The sequence below is a fragment of the Gadus chalcogrammus genome, chromosome 7 (genome assembly GCF_026213295.1).
Source record: "Gadus chalcogrammus isolate NIFS_2021 chromosome 7, NIFS_Gcha_1.0, whole genome shotgun sequence".
In the NCBI taxonomy this organism is placed as follows: domain Eukaryota; kingdom Metazoa; phylum Chordata; class Actinopteri; order Gadiformes; family Gadidae; genus Gadus; species Gadus chalcogrammus.
This window is the reverse complement of record NC_079418.1, coordinates 21671629-21693952: the sequence shown is the minus strand read 5'-3', so window position 1 is coordinate 21693952 and position 22324 is coordinate 21671629. Positions and strand designations below refer to the sequence as shown.

The window sequence follows — 22324 nt, the reverse complement described above, 5'->3', positions numbered from 1 at the left end:
GGAGGTTGAATGGATAGATAGAATCAAAGGAAGGAAAGGAAAGGAAAGGAAAGGAAAAGGAAGTCGATAAATCATGTGAAGAAAGAGAGAGAAGTTGTGAGAAAAAGCAGAGAGAGGGAGGTGAGGGGGATGGAGAGAGAGAGGCACAACGATTAATCAATAAATCTATAATTTTTGGAACACATTCACAAATGTAAAATTACTCTCACCATCTGGACAAGGTATGTAGTGCAAAACCTGTGTGTAACTTGGACGACGACAAAAGAGGTTTAGGTTTAGGTTTAACTCCCCCTAACCCTGAACAGAGCTGCGTATTTGAGGATGAAGTTTGTTCAAAACTCTGGGTGACATATTGCTGACAATGCAAGGGAAAGGAATTTGCACCCAAAAGTTCTGCACTAAAATTGGATTTCTTTTTTGTGGGGCATGGAGAATGGGGACTGCATGTTTCTACCAATAGATTGCTGATATGTTTCGCGAACAGCAGGTGTTAGTTAACATGAGATGAAATATTCGCTGACATTAGCATGACTGATATTAATAAGGCAACACATTTTAATTAGTTTTTCGATAAGATTCTTCATCAAAAAGTTAGCATTCGTCAGGCAATAAGGCAGAATTGAGAGAATTATTAAGTAATAAGAACGGCTCAGGATATTGCAGAGAACATTAATGACACCTCTCCACAACGAAACCTGCCACTCAAGCCCTGCCTGCCACATCCTGCTGTCCCCTACCATGATGTGAGTGATGTTTTCCATTTAGACCTGTGCCAAGGAAGGTCATTACTTCCTGTGAGGCGGTGACCAACACAACAACACCACAGAGCCCATCGGGGTCACCTTCCATCGAGAGGGATCAATATTTTGAAATTGACTAGGACTACAGGAATTAAGGAGTAGCATTTTCCAAAGCATAAGGTGCTGTTGCCCCCGGGGCAATCTGGCACCCGGATTGTAGCAGATGGTATCTGGCAATATGGACGAGACAAAGGGCTTTCTGGCAGCAAACACCCGCTCAACGATAAAACGTTGGCATTATCAAAGCCTGACTATCCCTTATTAATCCTTCTATCCTCTCCACTTAGGGAATAGTCCTGATTTATCTAAACCCCTTGCATGCTACTTTGGGTAAATAAAACTGTTGTGTGTAAACATGGGTGCAATAAAATGTCACTTCAGAACCCATGAGAACAATATAACTGTTCATAACACACAAATCTTGATTGGCTGTCAGGTGGTTAATTGGTTAATGGGTTCCTCCTGAACTCCTGGGGTTTCCGGTTCGAACCCTATAGGGTCGGACTATAACAATAGTTATTATAAGGGGTGCCGTGGAAGGTGCCAGTTGAAGGTGTAGGTAAATGCAGTGGCTGGTGGATTGTAGTAGAATCACAATGTAATCACAATGTAAAATGCAACTGGACTGATGTAGTGGAAAACCCTACTCTCAAAGAAATGACGGGCTTCCGTCTTATCATTTTGTTATAACATTGTGCGTCCGAGGGACAGCAAGCAGTGGAGGATCCAGTGTGCCATGGAAATTAGTTCTCAAGGCTTCAAAAATGTGCGATTCAACTTGCTGAGCAACGTCACGTTCAAGCTATTATTTCTTTGTCTGTTTGTGCGCGTTGCATAACAACAAATAGATTGTAGCTGTGATAAAAAGAAAAAGATAAAAATACAATTATGCTTTTTAATTATCGACATTGGGAGCCTCGATTGATGTTTGAGCATTGAGTCCCACCAAAAAACTTCCATTGTCTTCATTCTACTTATATTACTTATTATCATTATACTTATATATTATGCTGTTGTTTAGGAAATAATTCTGCAATGTGTATAAAGCACCACAATGTGATGTATACATTGGACCTGCAGAACGGGAAACCACAACCATTATATGCGCTCTAAGTAGTCAGTACAAGACGGTACTAGTCAGTACAAAACTGTTGCCTAGTATAGAATAGCAAAGCCACGAAAAGTTTTCTCAGTTAAAAAAAGAACGCTCAGGAAGAGACAATTTCAGACACCGGGGATGGTTGTCAGCAAGCGTCAAACTAAATGAGGACAGGGTGAAATAATGTGGTACTGTTACTGGTACTGAAAGTATTCAGTCGTACTGTTCAACGAGTTCCAGCAAAATAAACACATGGAGTTGCCATTTCATCAGGTATAAGGACCAATTTGATCCTTTATTTAGTGTACCATCCCACTCTGTGGATCAGAGACTACATCCCACACTGCTATTAAGCCCGGAAGAGCAATTTCTCATTTCAACTTTTAAATACACATAATGGAGCAGCAACGTTGACTTTCAGACACATTTTAATGCTCCAGGGAATCCCTCCCCCCTACACACACTCCCACACACACTTTCTTTCGGGGGGGACTAGATGATAAACTGTCTACTGTCACACCGCAAGGCCCATAGACACTAACAAGAATGTATTCACTGGCCCAAGAGGAAAGTCTTGGATTAGACCATGTAGGGACCTGCATAGGCCACACTTGAGGTCTGAACGCAGGTTGTGAGTCTGGATGCACATAATAAAGCTCTCACAGGGGATCTCCTGCACATGGACAGTGTCATCTGCAGGTACTCTCCACTATATTCTGACCCATATCCAAGGGGACAGGAATGTTATCAGATAGGAAATACTGGGAGTTTTTACCACTGAGAAATGACTAAAATAAAATGATGGTAATGATGATACAATATGCAACACAACCCTGCATGGACAAAGGTAATGAACAGCATATTTCATATTCAGATGCAAGGTTGCTAAATTAAGCTTGGGCAGATTTATGTTTTTTTCATTTCTTATTCGCGAACCAATCTTTGACGCAGCTCATCTTTCTAGATGGCAAATGCCCATTCAGTTGAAAGATTTATTTTCTGTCCGCTCACGCATGGCCTTTTCTTTCTGGGGTTCATTGTCTTTCCGAGAGGCCGGATATAACTACCCCCTAGCCTCATCTGATAGTGTTTAACTTTGCTCTGTTTGAACAGAGTCAAAGGAAGTAGCAACACAATCGTACGTGGAGGGAAGCGACAGCCCAGGGAGGCAGATAACCCGCAGCCAGCAGGACGTTCCTCACTCAGCTAATTAAGGAACAAGTCCAGCTGTTCGTCCACTAAAAAAATCTATTCAGTCAGCTTTCACGTCTGCGCGTCTCTTCCATCAACTCCCCGTTGTCCCCCAATTACAGCGCTTTGACAGACGCCCACTCTTCATGATTGACACAAACGAAGATGTCATGGCAAGAGTGGCCCAGGATGCAGGAGGATTGAAAGGGGTGTCAAGGTGCTTTAAGTGCTTTGAGTGCTGACACTGTATCTATTTATTAGTGATGATGTTTCACCAAAGCAAGTACAATTCTTCTTTGTGTCATTTGTGTGCAACAGTATTTACAAGCAAATACAATGCACTGCAACGTCCATGGTTGAAATGTATTAAGACATGTGAGACAATATACAAATCCATAGACCACAAGCGCACGTTAAAAACCTAGTGAGGAATGCAGTACAACGGCCCCCTGAATGGTTAAAACATTCCGAAAATAACTGACTACAGCAGTCTGACCGGTTGGCCGGACAAAACTCGATACGGCACACTTTTTGAGAGGGAGTGACCGATATGCGAGTCCTGAGGGGAGGTGTCTGTAATAGTGGTGCAGGGTGTGTTGTGTGTGAGGCTAATGTGTGACCCTTTCACCCTTTTCCGTCTAATGTGAACGCCGCTGAGTGATTCTTGCTCCAGTCCAATGAGTTTCTACTCATGCGGATGATCTTGTTGTGAGGGGGGTTGAGGTGGATGTTGCTCATGGAACCAAACCAGGCGGTTGTGCTCAATGTGACGGCGGACGGATAAAAGATCTGTTGAATGCTTTTCAGAGAAAAAGCAGTGTGTTCTCAATCATGTTTCGCTTCAGATAAATAACCGTCTTTTTGGGGCAGGTTAGGTTCGGCTCTATGCCTGGAACCAAATTTATAATGAAATGATAATCCTTGAAGGTTAGACAGAAAAGGGAGCTTGCAGATTTATAAGCTGTAGCAGATGTCTGAGAGGTCGCTCCTTTTAAATGTCACCATTTTTAGTTCTGGGAAGGAGTTTCCATAGGAGGACCGGACCAAACCGGGGCACCCACTAATTCAATATATGGCTTAGTAATAGTTCCACGTTGACGCAACGCAATGATCGTACAGTCGATTCGACACAGTCGTGACCTGTTTTGTTTCGGCGTTGGGTTTTAGTGAGCGGACCAATCACAGCCCTTGCTGCTGCGTTACCTCGACGCAAGGTTACAATTTTTGGGAGGCGCACGTCAGGCCCTTGTGGATGATGAAAGTAGGTTCCACAAGGACGTAATTGGTCCGGAAACCCCCTTGCGTTGCTTCCTTGAAGGGCCAAGCTAACCCCTTGAACCCACCACAGACCTGCCCCTTCCACATTGACCCTGCATAATTCTCTTTCCAGTATCTCTGAGCCCCTCTGTTTTTGTTAAGTTGCGATCTCACAAAAGGGACAATGACTTACAGAGACCAAGGGCAAACATGTTTCAGAGTCTGACAGTTTGCTTTGTGAACGCCAACTGCCGAAATGGTCATCCCGGAAATCACTTGTTCCAGATATCCTCCTGATCTAAAGGGATCACAATGCAAGTCTTTATGAGAGTTCATCCAAGCTGCCCTGGATCTCGACCTCTGTGTATGCTACAATGATGATGACGTAGAACTGTTGCGTAGAAGCTGGATGCAGGATTCCAATCTGCAGTACAGCTTTAAAAAGGTCATGTGACACAATACCTTCTTTCTAGTGTGCACAGTATTGTTGAGGTTAGCTGTACTTTGTAGCATTGGAAATTAATTAAGCTTTAAGCTTTTAATGGTGTCCAAAAAACACTGCATATGCATGTGTGGGGGGGAATTGATTGGCTTTCATAGCTATAATAAAGTGAGAAAATGGCTCATATTGTTGCTAGTTCATATAGATTTGAGGAAGACAACTGTATTTATCGTTTCTCTTATAACATAAACATCATTCTTGTCACCTTCCTGTGTATTACCAGCTGAGAACACTGGATTGGATTTTATTGGATTAATATCTTAATTTCAAGGTTTTAACTGAATTAAATTTAAATGCGACAATGAGCTAAATTCCAATGAACGTCAGAGATCCATGATAGATATAACACAAACAACCAGCTAATGCAATTAGGCTGTCATATTATTAATTTAGTGGTTAGACAAGCTATACCCACCTTGTCTTCTACTCTAAATATAAGATGGATGATAATACATGTGCAAATATAGCTCTTAGGAAATCTGTAATTAACATAACCTGTTCTTTGCTTCTCTTGTCGCTGCCATTCCCTGTCCTCTGGCCCTCAAAAGTTGCTCAGGAAAAGTGAATATCTACGATAAACCCCCACAAGAGCAAATATGTGTTTTGCTTGACAAAATGGTGAATTATAGGAGGCCTAAAAGGTGTAAAGAGCACTTTAATGGATATGTACTCCTTTATCTGATGCAGACTCTGGCTCTAAGGCACATATTGATAGATGTCAATGTTTAAATGGGATGCTAATTGTAAAATGCAAAATAATGTGATTGATTAGAAATGGAATTCCGTGGATAAAAAGCCATTTTTCCCTTTAGTAAAAGTTAGGGAGGGAAGGCACTGTGGCTTTTAATTGTGTTAAAGCTGTATTGTGCTTTTAACTAGCATGTGTCCTGCACAAAACCCTTGAAACAAGCGAAAAACCAATCTACTGTTTTTTACCTATCGCTACATAGATAAATTAATGCATAATGTATGAAAAACACATATAAAGTGTAAAGGTATTTTAGCCTCAATAATGAGTATTACTCACAACCACTGACACAATAACACTAACAATAACTTAAAAAATTGACAAAGAGTTATCTGAAACATCATCCGTCAATTCCATTACCTTAAAGACAACATCGGGCCCCTAATTGTATGCATTGTTCTTGGTCCCATCAGAGCAAGAATTGGTTCAAGAAAGGAAACAATTTGAAAACAAATCAAAGTAATGGGTTCCGGATGAACCATAAACAATTATAGGTAAAGAGAGTGACACTGGGGTATTGATGATAGCACAGGGTAAGTGTGGTTGTGGTGTTGGAAGAGGTAATATTATCGGCCCTGAAAAAAGCACTGGCTTGTTTAAAGGTCCTGAAGGTACGATTTGTGTACTATAATTTGAGGTTAATTTGTTTGAAAGCAATCCTTTAGCTATTAGTGAGTGCAATGCTCACAGCAATGCTGTAAGAATATCTATTCTATCTGATTGTGCCTACCTCTGCATGCGAACATTACAATTGAATGCTGCTCCCGGGTAACTTCTGACCACTCAGGGCATCTCTTCCCTGATTATTACGGGGAATCCATCTTGCCTGTCAATCACATGCGTGCACACAGTGTTATCATTGCTAAACCACAGGTGCAGGAGGGAGGGCAGATTTTTTGGGGATTATTTAGAATATCTTGCTCTCTTGAGTCTTATCTGCTTCCAAATCATACAGACCACTGCTTTAAGGGGTTGACTAAAACCCGAACTGAACAAACCTCTAGTCAAATAAATCTATACATCTATCATTCAAAGACTAATCCTTGAACTGTAGAGATACCACTTCCAACTTCCAAACTCAGCATTTAAGGCTAAAAGATTAATATAAGTGGAGTCAAAGTACGTCCCCAATGACGGCAAGCTGAAAACGAAAGGTGTTAATGGTTCGACGATGCATTCAGATCCGACAACAATAACCTTGTTGGGGTTTTATTCAGAGATGAAAGTATCCGTGGCGCCAGTTTAATGTGAACCACAATGTCCGTCCCTTACACCATGTCCAAGCACAAGAAAACACCACATGCCCCTTCAAAAGCGAACGACCCTGCACACCTCACTGACATTCCCCAGGGGTGTTAAAGGAATAAGAGGACGGAGCTTACCAGCGTACTCGGGGTCCACATGTGGGGGGTAGAAGCGGAAGTTGATAAAGAAGGGGATGGGCATTCCATACTTGAACCACTCCACCACGTAGGGCTGACCGTTGAGGGGGTGGGGCACGTCGCATCCCAGGATGACGATGTCGCCCGCGCGCGCCGTCACAAACTGGGGCTCGTCCTGCACTCCGCGGGGGGCACCTGGGGTGAAGGCATTGGGGTTTCTTGGTCAAAATCGCTAGGGTTTGTTGCTCATACTCACAGCTGAAGGGGTTCTGGGTTCCTTCACCTCCAATGCAAGCTAACCTACAGGTATCTGTAAGCCAGCTGTCCCACCGCTACCTGCTCCATTTGAATACCATCGTCTGCCATCATTACATATATAATTGGCGCTATCATTATATTTTATGATTATTTTTATTTTAAGAATTGCAAGAATATGGATTTATTTGAATATCACTTTTATAACGAATGAGAGGAGTGCCAAACATTTCACAGTATCTCAAGTGTCGCCCTCTGATATTTTTATGGTCCGTGGTGTATTGGTTATAGGTGTCGATCTGAGAAGCTTTTTCCACTGATTCATCCTGTCTATGAGGAGAATGAACACATCTTGTGTCATCTTCAGCAGCTTCAGCTATTTCTTCACTGCTTGGTATTATTTGTGTGAGTGTTGGCCAACAAAATCCTAGAATATAGTACCGTACGCCATTTGGATGAGTCAACATGGGACCGAATCAACAGACAAACGTGCGTGCTCTCATGTGTACGTTTGGGGTTCATGAAGGCATCAGCATCTGCTTTGCTGGTACACTTTGTCAGCTCATTCACCTGAAGCAGTCAACTTAAGGTAACAGTGATGAATTATATTTTTTACCATTGCTTGTACACCTTTAGCTTTTTCAGAATCTAGTCAATTAAACGATCAGCAAACCCCATTGAAACACACGGTCTGGGTTGGGGGGGGGGAGGGGGGAGCATCGATCTCAGGCTAATTACTGTGTAGCTGGTCTTTATGACCGGAAATGTGGTGTGGTAGCATTTACAAGTCAATATGGCTCATATGCACTCACGTGTCCCAGCATTCTAAAGCATCCATAAAGGCTTGGCTAATAAACTCCAGGTTTATTTGATATGCCTGCTGCGTGAGGCCCTACAGTTTCTAGTAACTGATCACGAAGCCATGGCGGCCTTGAAGGCAAATAAACAAATAGCAAATCTTCTTGACTCGAGGTTAAGTCCGGAAGGGTAATGATATACTTTGGCATTATGTGCTCACGTCACTTCCCTGTATCAATTTGAATTACTGCTGCGTTTTTTATTACACATCCTGCACATCACAGAGTGGTTCAGCCACCTGATGTGCCATGTACCAATGACCTCGTCTTGGCAAAAAAACGTTGGTGGACAGGTGTGGGTGAATAAACATGGCCTACTCCAGACTATCTCCCAAATATAATTGTCGGAGGAAGTTGATACTACAAACTATTCACCTGAAAACAAACATTTGAAGGGGATTTTGTAATGAAATGCGTTACGTTAAGTCAGAATTTTCATGCAAACACAGGGCAACCATGCATGGATGAGAGTACATAAAAAGACCTTCAGCCACAGCCAATCTGTGACGTCCATGGGATCGGCTCTGGATGAATCCACATGAATTGGGCCCTGCCTCTCCTCCCTACTGGCTTTCTCAAGTCCGTTTGGTATAAAAGGGGATGATGAAAGCGTTGCATGCCAACGCCTGCGAGAGGCTTGGCAGAGTGAGGAGCAGGGTGAAGATCAAGGGGGCCAGAATCTTTAAACGCTACATCAGGAACTTATATTATTGCATTCCGCACACTAGGATAAAAGCCAATATTAATATTGATGACATTAATTTACATCGAGATCCATTAAGGGACCTAGAAATGTTACTAAGTAAAGAAAAAAATAAGCACGCCCACATATGTGTAACTTCAAACGATATTGTAAACTATATGGGTCATGTGAATGCTAATCACGAGCCTAAATGCTACCTTGGTTTTTGCTTATCTGTAATGTATTTGAGGTGTGGAGATCTTGAAAAAAAGTTGATTTACACATTTCCAACTCCTTTATTCAGTTACACTTGACTACCCAACAGTATCTGTATCTCATCAACACCTGCAACCAAAGGTTTTTCGCTGGAGGAGCAAGAAAAGGTGAACTAAAGGTTTAAATATGTAATACTAAGGTATGGTAGATTGAGATTCATTCTGCAAAATTGGTTCCTGCAATCCAATACAAGATTGAGAAGCTTCAATGATTTATGCCCTACCATTGTGCATAAATCCTGCAAGTTATTAATAAAAACTATAAGTGAGATTAAGAGGCACATCTCTATTTAGATCTACAGTCACCTTGCAACAAGGATGCACGTAGGCTATGGTGGCTCACTGCTGTGGCACATCTAAATCCATGTCTAGAACGAGGAGATAATATTCAGACCATAATTGCTTCATACGTGGCGAGTATGTTTCTCTCTTTCTATCGAAAGCGGCATATTGATGATGTAATGTGCTTGTGCGCTCTCATGCTTTCTGGGAGAGCAGTATAATAATGGGGTCTGAGCATGAACACAAGTGCTTTTCCCTCGTTCCCTCTCTCCCTCACTCTTTCTCTCTCCATCTCTCTTTCTCTCCCTCACACTGATACCAACACAGAAGAGCAATAGAGACACACACACACACACACACACACACACACACACACACACACACACACACACACACACACACACACACACACACACACACACACACACACACACACACACACACACACACACAAACATACACACACTCCCTGAAGCGGCACCATGTGTTGATTGGCTGCTGGTGACATCACCGCAGAAGGCGCAAAAACAGCCCCCTTGGAAGGTATGACTTCACTGTTTATACGGGAGCGACAGAGAGAGAGAGAGAGAGAGAGAGAGAGAGAGAGAGAGAGAGAGAGAGAGAGAGAGAGAGAGAGAGAGAGAGAGAGAGAGAGAGAGAGAGAGAGAGAGAGAGAGAGACATAGGGGATGGAAGGATAGGTTATATGCTTATCCTCTGCCCCATAAGGATTGGGCTCATTTACAAAGAAAGGCCCTTGAGAATGGGATGGAGGGGGAGGGTTGTCACATGGTGTAACTACAGAGGTGCACCGACTAAAGCACCAACCCAGTGGTGTACAAGACCTTGCTGTCAGGGTTTGCATGGACGAAATCTCGTGTTCATTTCAGTACCATCTGAGTAGCCTTTATATGGCTGGATCTCTGTACCCAATGGTAATAGATTCGAAACTGCCTTTACCAGGTTCATAAATATCTAACAAAAATAATTAATACAAATGACTTGAAGGCAAATCTCAATGGTATAGCATACATAAAGGAAATTGGAATTTCCTCCCAAAAAGCAAAAGAGAAAAAGTCTGTCATTTTTGTCCGGCTCTTTAGCAGAGTTATTGTCACTGAATTGTCTACGTGTGTTAATGCGTTCATATTTCCGACTGGTATAAATGGTTCGTACAGTGTGTGCCTAGCAGCCAAAGTCAATGCCGGCTGTGAACCTGAAGATATCCTGGAGCAAGAAGTCCAACCTCTATCTGCTCCTTAATGGCATGTATCCAAATACAACTTCTCTAGATAAAAAAACTTTGAAGAAGTCTTCCCACGCATACTAGCACAGAGACTCAGAGCGTAGCAGATTAAAACCAACAGTATTTTACTGCATTGCATGGACACACTGTTGGTGTGTTTGTCTCTTACACACTGCCCAGCCCTTTCTTTTGTTGCGCTGAACGTTGTCCCAGTATCCCTGGCTTCTATACACGCTCTCTGATCGTCTCCTGCTAGATGCTTGGCCATACTTAAGCTGGGACAAGTGGAGCAATCTGTGAAAGTGACTCCCACAATGGAACATGAGACTTTCACACAAAACAGCAGGAAACATTGACACATTTACAAGGTTGTGCACTATCGCACAGCCCATTATACTGGCAGTCGAAGAAGCAGCAGCACTGTGGAGGACGGTTAAACCTTAAGTGTAAGCATGAGGGGCTGGGACTTCAAGTCAAGTGTGTGTGTCTGGTTGTGTCTGTTTGTGTCTGGTTGTGTCTGTTTGTGTGTGTGTGTGTGTGTGTGTGTGTGTGTGTGTGTGTGTGTGTGTGTGTGTGTGTGTGTGTGTGTGTGTGTGTGTGTGTGTGTGTGTGTGTGTGTGTGTGTGTGTGCATGCTCGTATGTGTGAGCCTGTTTGTGTGAGTCAAATTTCAGAGAAATAATGAACCCAAAACTAATCTTGGTTTTGGAAGTTCTTAAAAACTGTCAGCTATAGTTTGTCAGCTAGCTAGTATGCATGCTCAGAGCTTGATATCAACATCGCTAGCCACAATTTAAGCAAAGAATCACTTCTAAAATAGTCAACCATGTTCCAAAGGATTTGTTGCCCAATGAAAATATGTCAATGGATGCATTGATCGAATATATGAATAAGAAAGAAATTGTGCTGAGCCCGAATAATCAGATAGCATCTATTGCATGCTATATTCAAATATAAATTCAGAAAACATAAAAAATATTTGAAGCTTGAAAGTATGGAATCGGTCCAGCCCTAAAAATATAGCAATTAAATAAAAATACACCAAATATCACTAATGAGCAAAATAAATAATTTGTAAAGCACAGAAAGGCCAAGTGATAGTGTTTGGTTATTCTTTTTTTCCCGTAAAGCCAGGAAAGCAATTATGTTTAACCATGTGTGTCCAGGTACCTAGGGCAGATACCTTAAAACATGACTTGAGATAGTCTTAATTAGAAGAAACCCAACCAAAATCATCCCTGCATTCACAGGTTACCCCAAGGGGAAAATAAAGATAGCTTCAAAACAGCCCCAGAATACAGATAGGATTGCTTAAGCGAATCAGCTTAGCGCTCAAATTCTCTTAACTAGACATAAAAAGCCAGTACAATACAATTTGAGATCAATAGAGCAAAGAGTGCGAAAAATAAAGTATTCACTGTGCAATCACCCCTTAGAGACAGTGGGAATCCAAGTAGAATGAGCTGTATGGGGGGATTGTAAGAGCTAGTGTTTAAGAATATTTTTTTCCTAAAATGAATCGCAATGCCAGAGCAAAGCCTGACACTTCTCTCCTTCGACAACTGTCCGGCTGGAGAGTCGATACCGCCGAAAATAGATCACAGTGGGTTGAGAAACTCAAACAGGGTAGGATGGACTTGACCTAGTTCTGCTCACAGAGCCCCAAACGAACATCCTTCATCATTTGAAATTCAAAGCAGACCATTCCTATGAGAATGCTGCATCTGACTCCTGCATCGCCTAAAATATAACTCCACAACTCTGCAGGATACTGTTACACTGACAGGCTTGGTTCAAGGGTTAGTCACATCTTAATTAACCCAGAAGAACCCACAACATCTCGATAACCCTCACAGAGGAATGCTGTGTTCCTAATGAATTAGGTTTGGACACTCGTTGTATGTGTTTGTTTCTTTGATCACATTTATGTTTTGTGATTTTGTTTTCACTGGATGTGGGTTTAAATGCCCTAGCTATGTCCCCTCGTTGTGAAACCTGCCCTATTCTTCGGTTAGGGTTGAGGATGCTGATAAATATCATGGAAAATAATTCTGTACTATAATGACTGTAATTAATCACTTACTATCAATTAATATACTAAACTATAGTTCTTTTTTTATCATCTTCCCAGATTCTTCAACCTGATAGTAGGTGCTTAGGTGAATGGTCGCTATCATCATAGAGATAACAGCCCATGCAATGAGCAAGTGCTCAATACTTAACGACTCTGAGTATCTGAACAAAGTTGCAACGCCAAACTGGAATCCCCAAAAATGAGCATTTCACCCAATAAATGAGCTGCATTATTTGAAGGGTCCAGGGTTCCTTTCCCGTCACATGGTTGACCTCTCTGGGAATGTCTGCTGACTGCTACTGAAAGTCTGTCCAGCGGTATCCCAGCGGCCCTGGCCCTCCGGCGAGACCGGCAGGGACTGCAGTGTTCATTGAGGCTCACTGTGGGTTGAACCTCAAGGTGTTGGTCATTCTTATCAGTCCAAATAGAAGAGGACTGGAGGGACAGGTTTCAGTCGTTGAAGGGCCATCATTTAGCCAGCAGGTCAGCTACCACGAGATGCATACTGATCGGGGGAATTATGAGAATATTTGCATTGAGGTCTCACTTTACATAATTATTCAGTAACCTATCACCCCTGGCTGCTCTTGTCACTTAATACCCAGGTTCTATATAGGGGAGGGGTATGAATCAACCAATCAGCGAAGGAGGGGCCGTGAGACGATGGGTAGGACTTCGATTCCTTTAGAATGGAGGGACTAGAAGCAGGACTACAATCCAATTAAATCAGTTGACCACGAGTGGCTCATGTTACACTGCAGGCTTTTATTTGGATCTAATAAAAGCCACACAGCGTGGTAAAGCATGAAGTGACACATTTGGCCAAATTAGATCAGTTGATCGAAAGGTTCAAACAATTCGCAGTTGTCTCCCTCCAGGCCTCTACAGGGAAGCAGAATATGATTAACACAAGTGGAAAGAGCATGGTGCCCCTTTCGGCAGAATCAAATAAAACATATACCGGTAAATCATGTTCCGCTATTTGATATCTATGGGTTCTAAAAAATCATGAAACAAAAACTAAACCCATTAATTTAACCTGTTGCAGTTATTCAGAAGTCTTCGCTGGTGGGAGTACTGACGAGGACAGAGAACTGGCTGTTGAGCTCCTGGTGACTGTGTGGAGCTATGGTGCGATGGTTTCAGGCGGCCCAGTGGACCTACTGCCCTTCTGAAGGTCCACACCATTCAGCCTGTCAGCTCTTCAGATGTAATAGGACAAACCTCACTGGATATCTTACCAGAAGAGCTTCAGCCGTAAGTACCCTCACATTGTAATAATTAAAAGATTGATGAAGATATTATTAATAGAAATGTGATGACGATGATGACGATGAAGATGGATGGATGGATGGCTGGATGGATATTGTCTGTTATATAATTGGGTTTTTTGAGGGTTTTTCCAGGCGTGTGTAGACCTACAAGCCCACCCTTACTGGGCAATTAAAGCCTTTCAGCTTGATCTTTACAATTACAGGGAGTGAGGGGCTGATGGAATGTGCTGAACGATGGGGCCGACGTAGCCAGTGGTTCAGAAAATGGGATGTTTATCCATCTGGCTAGGATTTAAGGGTTCTACCACTTAAATTAAAGTATAACGGTAATTATATAAGAAAATATAGCCCTACAACCATCTCATCGTGTTAGTAGCTTAGTTGTTTTTTGAAGTTCTGTATCACCCAGTATTAATTAGCTAATTAGCTTCCTGGAGTTCAATTATAAGATGTTACAATATCAATGTTAATAACTGTGCCGAATTAAAACACAATAAACAGCGTACGTTCAGCGTGAACACATAGGCACAGAGTACAGTGAATAATACATTTATGAAATGTTTGGCCTGAACATAAATGGATACTTATGGATGTCAACGGTAGCACCAACGCCACAATTATGGCAAACTTACTCAAGAAACCCTCACATTTTTTTAATTAACAACCAATATAACAGATTTACGACTATACCTCAAAAACAACACAATAATAAGCAACACATCGGGCTGCGTATGGAAGCTGAGGCCTGTTAACACATTCCAATGAATATCTAGTTTATGACTAAATAATACATAAGTACAATATAATAAATAATAAATCACATAATGAATCTCTCACAAGGAATAAACACTGCAACAGTTGCAGTGTTTATTCCTCTTCAGTGAATACCAATGTGGCTGACTGGAGGCCCGCGGTGCGGGGTGCGCCCCCATCCATCAGGCGGCTGCTGACACGCTGGAAACGAGCAAACAGCCAAGTGTTAATGTGAGGCCCCGCCATGTCGCTGGGAATTCAGAACACAGCCCGGTCGGAGGACGAGCGTCCGATGGAGTGAAATACAGAGATACCGGGAGGCGGGTTGAGCGAGTGCACACAACGTATCTGATTGCTTCTATTGACGTTGTGATCTGATGATACCATTATCGTCCTAAGCGTTGTACAGCTCTAGCGCCCTCTCGTCGCTTTTTAACAAGGAATTATTTCATAATCGATTCGGTTACAGCTACACTTACCACTATCCCTTATTGTAAAATGAACACCGAACCCCAAACCAAAGATTGCCAATGTCATGTTTGCAAAGATTACTTGCATGGCCTTCCTTAACAGCAAATCCCTGCGCGATTTGCTGGGGAATATGACCAGAAACCCAATCCGAACTCCATACTTCCACGAGGCAGACTTTGGCTTTCCAACCTCCAGCCCCAGCCCTGCGATGCACGATAGCTCAGTATGAAATTGCTGTCGTCCTTGTTTGCCCCTTGTGTCTCTCTCTCTCGACTCTCCTCTCCTCTCCTCTCCTCTCCTCTCCTCTCCTCTCCCCTCTCTCTCCCTCTCTCCTCTCCTCTGCCCTCTCTCTCTCTCTCTCGCCAGTAATACAGGACATGTCCTTGGCTGTTGGTGACCATTGCTGATTATGGCCCCGTATTCCGCCAGCCTGAATCCGTCTGCGATTGCCAAGCCCTGGTCTGATCCTAGCCGGACTTACTGGTGGCCAAAGCATAGACTGTGGGAGAAAGCGTCCCAGAGACTTTCTGCTTCCATAATTGGACTGAGTGCTCTGGCTAAGCATTACACACACACATTCACACACACAGACACACCCACACACAGAAACCCATACACACACAAACACACGCATGCATACAAGCACACAGACACAAAATGAACAGATGAACCCAGAAAGAAAAGGCAGGCATATGCATATACACACATTATGTTAATCTGTCCTTTCCAATTGGGAGACTCTTCCGTTTTTTTCTTAAAGAGCGGGTAGTGGCCTTCCCAAAATTACAAATACAATCTACAATATGCAAAAGCCATTCCATTAATATATCAGTGTGGACATGATGAACTATGTCCTGCTGAAACTAGGAACCACAGGCGAAAAGGATTCAATCTAGGTTTAAACCCGGATTTGAAAAAATCTAAAGCCTCTCTTTTGGATACAATAAAATATTCAAGCTTTTATTCATGCTACACTGTTTTCAACTGCTGTCAATTTGAGCCTATAAAAAAGTGCACTTATGTGAGGACTGAGCGACTCTTCTTTAAATACATGTTCTACCAAGCTAATGTTCTATGACGCTGTTGCTTAGGTTTGAATTGGAGCCCTGCCAGTGTACCTTCCTAGGCTTTTGAGGAGGGCTGTTTGTGTTACTAATCACTGCACAGAGATGGGATGTCCTAGAAAATGTAATTTGTGTATGAGCCCGTGCCCCTAGGTGCCCTAAACAGCGGTCGCATTGTTACAGCTCCGTCTCAAAGCTTGAGAATGAGTCAGCTGCATTCAACGTCCATAATTCAACACATCCGAGAAACATAATGACTTATTATCCATTAGCACGTGATATTGATAACTAATTATACATCACAGGATGTTCCAGATGTTAAAGGCAGGTATATTACTGCTGCTGTCAAAACCTAACTACCGGTATATAATTATGTAACACACACAAACACATGCGATACACACAGGGCTTTGAGAGAGAGAAAACACACAACACATTCTACTGGACAAGGGCATTAGAAGAAGGGACGTAGAGGAACGTAGAAGAATACCATTGGCCTTTTTTTTTCTTTTTTACTATCACTGCAAATCTAAATTGGGAAAATGCTAGAGTTGTGTTTGTGTTACAGAAGGCAGGGACAGATGTGTTTCTTAGAGTCAGCTGGACTCTTACTTGACAGCGAGGGTAACAGATGCCCTTCCACCCACAACAGTTATTCTTTTGTCATAGCTGGTAGTCCTGCTTCTGCTCCTGATCGAATGATAGAGCAGCATTCTTCTGTACATTTCACAGTTTATGCAGAAGAAGAATTTGGGAGAACTACACACACACATTAGTGTGTACAATGGTCTTTAAACTCAACAGTGCTTGGATGTCTTACCTCACTCAACAACCAAAACACTTGTCAACAAAGACACAAGACACTGGCAACTGCTGTTGCCATGCCAATGATTCTTGCATATAACCTACCATTTAACAGAAATTGACTTTGAAACATTTGTGCAATTCATGGCGGCATGCCTTCACTATGAGCATCTGACATCTTGTTTCAATAGCACTCTTGATAGCTGGGTGGTCCTACTTGCCACGCTTGTCTGTCAATCTGTCACGTAACAATTGACAATTGTGTGTGTGTGTGTGTGTGTGTGTGTGTGTGTGTGTGTGTGTGTGTGTGTGTGTGTGTGTGTGTGTGTGTGTGTGTGTGTGTGTGTGTGTGTGTGTGTGTGTGTGTGTGTGTGTGTGTGCATGCTTATCTGCCAGATCATTAACTAAATGAAAGAAATAGTGAGAAGTCATCGGAATTCTACTGTACCACTTTTGTTTGAGCATAAGAAGCACAAGCTATATAAGTGGTTCAATCTCTATGGGGAATTCATGTTCTGGGAGCCTTAGATTTTTCAAAAGTGCTTATTAAACGTGTTGAGCTAGTGCTGCTCTTTTATGCTAAGCTATCACATCCAACCAGCTTGGATCCCCCACATTTTCCTTTACCTCCATCTTTAGGCTGCAAACTAAACATGGAGTGTGTGGTTTTTGGCGAGCTCCATTTGTCCTCGGTTTTTGCAAGTCAGATCAGAGTATTGCGGTGGGTAGCTCATTACCAGCCAATCTGTGGTACACTACAGACATTTGTTGGAACAGAGGCAACCTGAAAAACCTCATAACTAGGGTTCAGAAACTAGAAAGTCAAAGGTAATTTGTTTGGAAGCTGGTCTTGGAGTGCATTGTGTTGTGCGTTGGCAGGATAATTATCAGGATAAAAAAGGTTTCCAGTCAACAATGGATGACAGGGGGAGGTCAAATGGAAATGTTATGAAATGATACACAGGTATCAGGCGGGGGTTTAGTTAATGCATTTTTAAAACCTAGAGAAAAGAACAGCCAGAAACCATCAATTTTGTGTATAAGAGAGTTTGACTCCTAGCCAAGATGTCTACAGTCTAGCAGCTTGCTTGAGCAATATGTTAAACCCCTAACTTTTCCTTTGAATAAATATATCTGGCAAATAATTCAGTGTAAGTCGCTTTGAATCAGCAAACACTAAATAGTAAATATCAAGTTTAAGAACAGGGATTATATGAGTAGTGTTTGAATCTCCGTTCTCTACATGAAGCAGGAAGTTGCGTTATCCGAAGACTTGAAAGCTCGGATTTCCTATCCTTTTAATGAAAGTCATCAAAGTCACTTTGCAAAGATCACAACAAAAGCCCTTGCAGGCCTAATGGAAGTCGATGAATACTTTAATTTACTCTAATTTGGATTCAATTATCTAGACCGCAACATGTCCGATATATCTGTATCTAGCAATCTCTGCAGCGCATCAGGCTCCGTACCTCAACCGCCCCCACCACCATCACCACCCCCACCAGTACCCCCACCACCACCTCCACCACCACCACCCCCACCACCACTACCCCCACCACCACCTCCACCCCCACCACTACCCCCACCACCACCCCCACCACCACCACCCCCACTACCCCCATCAGCAACACCACCATCCCCACCACCACCCTCACCACCACCCCCACCACCACCCCCACCACCACCCCCACCACCACCTCAACCACCACCCCCACCACCCCCACTACCCCCATCACCAACACCACCATCCCCACCCCCACCCTCACCACCTCCACCACCAAACCCACCACCACCTCCACCACCCCCACCGCCGCCATGTGGTGAACATCATATCAAGTGTCCGGCCCCGTCCTGAACAGTCTGCCAGTGTACAGCCAGACATCCGCCCGCCATCAATCCCATCTACTGTACTATGTCGCCATGACGCCGAGGAGAAGAAACCTCCCCGTCTCTTCCTGCTTCTCCTCCTCCTCTGCTGTTAGGAGGAGGATGTGGGCTGAATTTTGAGTAGCAAACGCCGGGGCTACAGTGAGATATCTCATAGCCTTTAGCCGATGAATGTTTAATGGCTCTGGAGGAGCTGACTACGCTGCATTGGACGGCTCTCTGTAAGATGAGACGGAGCTGGAGGAAGCTGAGGCTGGCACGAGTGGTGTGTGTGTGTGCGTGCGTGCGTGCGTGCGTGCGTGCGTGCGTGCGTGCGTGCGTGCGTGCGTGCGTGCGTGTGTGTGTGTGTGTGTGTCTGTGTGTGTGTGTGTGTGTGTGTGTGTGTGTGTGTGTGTGTGTGTGTGTGTGTGTGTGTGTGTGTGTGTGAGTGTGTTTGTATGTGTGTGGGGAGGGGGGTGGAAGGGGTACAGTTTGACATATTGATACATTTACAAAAAGAAAAAGGTCTTAAAGACAAAGTATACCTTTTTTTTGACTGGGTATAAACAGCACACTGTTCTGAATATACACCATTAATTCAAAGGTTAGCAGAGGATGTTTCTACATAGAAATTATAATAATCTAGCTTGGCTATCATAAGCAAGAATCTGTGTGACATTTTCATTCTGGGCAATCTCAAAGGGAGTAATCATAAGCCGAAAGCCATGTAAAAACGAGTAAAGAGCGGGCTTTGGGCACTCGCTATAAGGGCGGGTATCTACTTGAGGCCCAATAGGACTGCCATGCCTCGATGTCTGAGAGCGTATTACAAACAGGCACAAGGCTAACAAAAATGAAAAGCCCAAGAAACACCAAGATCCTGCTTATTGGCCATATTTTTTTACAACTTTTGGTCATAAGAGACGGTTGCATACTTTTAGACCTCTAGTTAATGTGCTCTGTGGGTCAAATAGGGAATCATTTTATAAAGCATGTTTAATTGTGTCACAACATAATGCTAGCTGTCAACCCCTTTGACTTCAGTTATTGGTTTTCAGGCTTTGCTACAAACTATAGAAAGCGACCGTGGTCAATAATGATCCAACGTCAGGCTGTATGAAGCAAACATTACTCATGAGGTGATAGTGGCTTGAACTACACATCCAAAGCCTGCCCTTGCAATTAGCTATAATGCCTAAGGGGATGAGCGCTACTACTGCGTGGTTATATGCAGGCCTTCCTTGGGGGCAAATATGGCAGGATGTTGAGCTCTCGGATGTCTTTGTGAACCCCCAGATAGATCTGCAGTGATTATACATCACACACACACCCACACACACACACACACACACACACACACACACACACAGAGTCATTGTGCGGAACAAATTCCAATCTAATGGCTGAATCACCGCCATGACAACAACGCTTGGCAGAGCACAACTTGTGTGCGACTGTCAGGTGTACACAGGAGTCTTAAAACAGCCATTCAAGTCAAAGGCCAGAGGTTGTCCTATCGCAAGAATGTGCTGTTGCACCTGGTACCCAGCATAAAACGTATCTTTCAAACAAAGATTCATTATATAAGTTCAAAAGATATTTAAAAAGCTACTCAAAGCTGCATTCCAATTGTTTTCCGAATATTGGTTGGGAGTGACAGTTGAACGAATCTCCCGACCGCGATCCAACTCTTCAAGTGACTCAGCTGAAATATATCTCCCCTCAAAAAGTACATTAACAATAATGACTTTTGATTCATTGGCAGGTTGTGGTGGAACCGTCTACATGATGTAATCGAACAAAAAATCGTAGATGTTCACATTTTATATAAGAAGAGCGACACAATGTGGTGAACATTCAGATATTAGCATTACAATTAAAACGTGTCATGGAACACAATAGTCTGTCCATGGCCAGGAAGTCTTAGAAAGCAAGTCTTCATCCATACTAAATATTACTAGAACCTATTACCCCTCCATGGGCATACACAACATTGTTCCCTAGCTGCTCCTTGCAGGGTTGATACATAATTTATCATATACAGGAAGACAATACCAGATAAGGGAGGCTTCACCCCCCCCCCCCTCCCCCACACACACATCCCTCCACCCACCGGCGCTACTGATAGGCTCAGCACATAATGACAATGCAATTGGAATAAAGAGAGTGACGGTGGGCAACTGCCCACAATACACACCGTGTACAAGTTTAATGGCGCCATAGTGCCGAGCCGGGGACTATATGGATCATGTAATGCATTGCATTCCAACTGTTTACTATTTAGCAGATCCTTTCACAGTCACTTTTATCCACTGTAACATCCAGTGATAGTGGTCGTTGAGAACAGGTAGGGCTAATAGCATCTTGCTCAAAGATACCCAGAGGTTGACCACACAGAGATTGAGAATTGAAGATGGTATAATTTGGCTGTGAGTCAAGCATCCGAGGCAATACACTATACTGCTTTGACTGATTGAAAAATATAAATGAACTCCTCAGGAATTTATATAATTTTCTAATATTGTGTACCTCCAAGTACACAATATTAGATAACACCAAAACTACAAATTTTGACCAGAACATGCCTACGCTCCAAGCGCTATGTCAATACTCTTGAAGAGGTCAAAGACACAATGTTCCTATTAGGCAGTAAAGCACCCACTCAAGAGCATCTTATCGATGATTTATACATACTGCACAGAATGCAATCTAACTTCTTCAGGACAAGCAAAGTGCATTAAGCAAAAGCAGTGCATGTATGGTCTTGCTGTGTTAATTAAACCAGTTGTTCTCAACTGGTCTAACCTCAGGACCCACAATTACCATCAGTCATTAAGTCATGACTAAAATGCAACTGATGTAATGTAAAAATAGTTCAGTGATCAACGGTGCGTGTGAACAAAAAGCTGCAACTAAAGCGGCTAAACTCAATGGTAGGCCATTGAAACATGAAATAACATTCGTATATTCATGGGCTTCTTTTAAGATTAGGGTTTGGCATATGCTCTGCGACCCATTAAAAAGGTTCACGCGACCCACTTGAAAACCACTGAATTAAATATTGCCTTCTTCCGTGCCAATGGTAAAAGCCCTGCTCTTGTGATTGTTTGCCCTTCATTCACAGGTCGAAACTAGTAACACACTGACCTTAGTATCACCCAAGTTCTGTGGACCATCCTCATTCATAATTCAGGGGGAAGGTTCAGCAAAGAACAACCCAGCACATCTCTTGCCTACGATCACACACTAGCCAATGCAGACCCACACATCACCCCGCCCCCGCCCCTCCCTCACCTTAACGGACTGGTTCACTGATATAAAATGGAGGATGCTGTGGCCTTGGGGGAATGACAGCAGCCCTCAGTCAATGCTTAGTCAATTGATTGACAGCTGAAGGTTGGTGACTTTTATGGAGCGCCATTTGCCCATGGCAACGGGGGTGCT

General features: G+C 43.0%; 1 protein-coding gene across 1 annotated transcript in view; it reads right to left on the bottom strand.

The window, feature by feature from the left end:
• The window catches only part of LOC130385616 (protein turtle homolog B-like), an 80546-nt gene that overhangs the window by 51824 nt on the left and 6398 nt on the right, over nucleotides 1–22324 (bottom strand). Inside the window, exon 2 of the mRNA XM_056594225.1 lies at nucleotides 6980–7174. Within this exon, the coding sequence (XP_056450200.1) occupies nucleotides 6980–7174 (195 nt within the window). The remainder of the gene's footprint in view (nucleotides 1–6979; nucleotides 7175–22324) is intronic.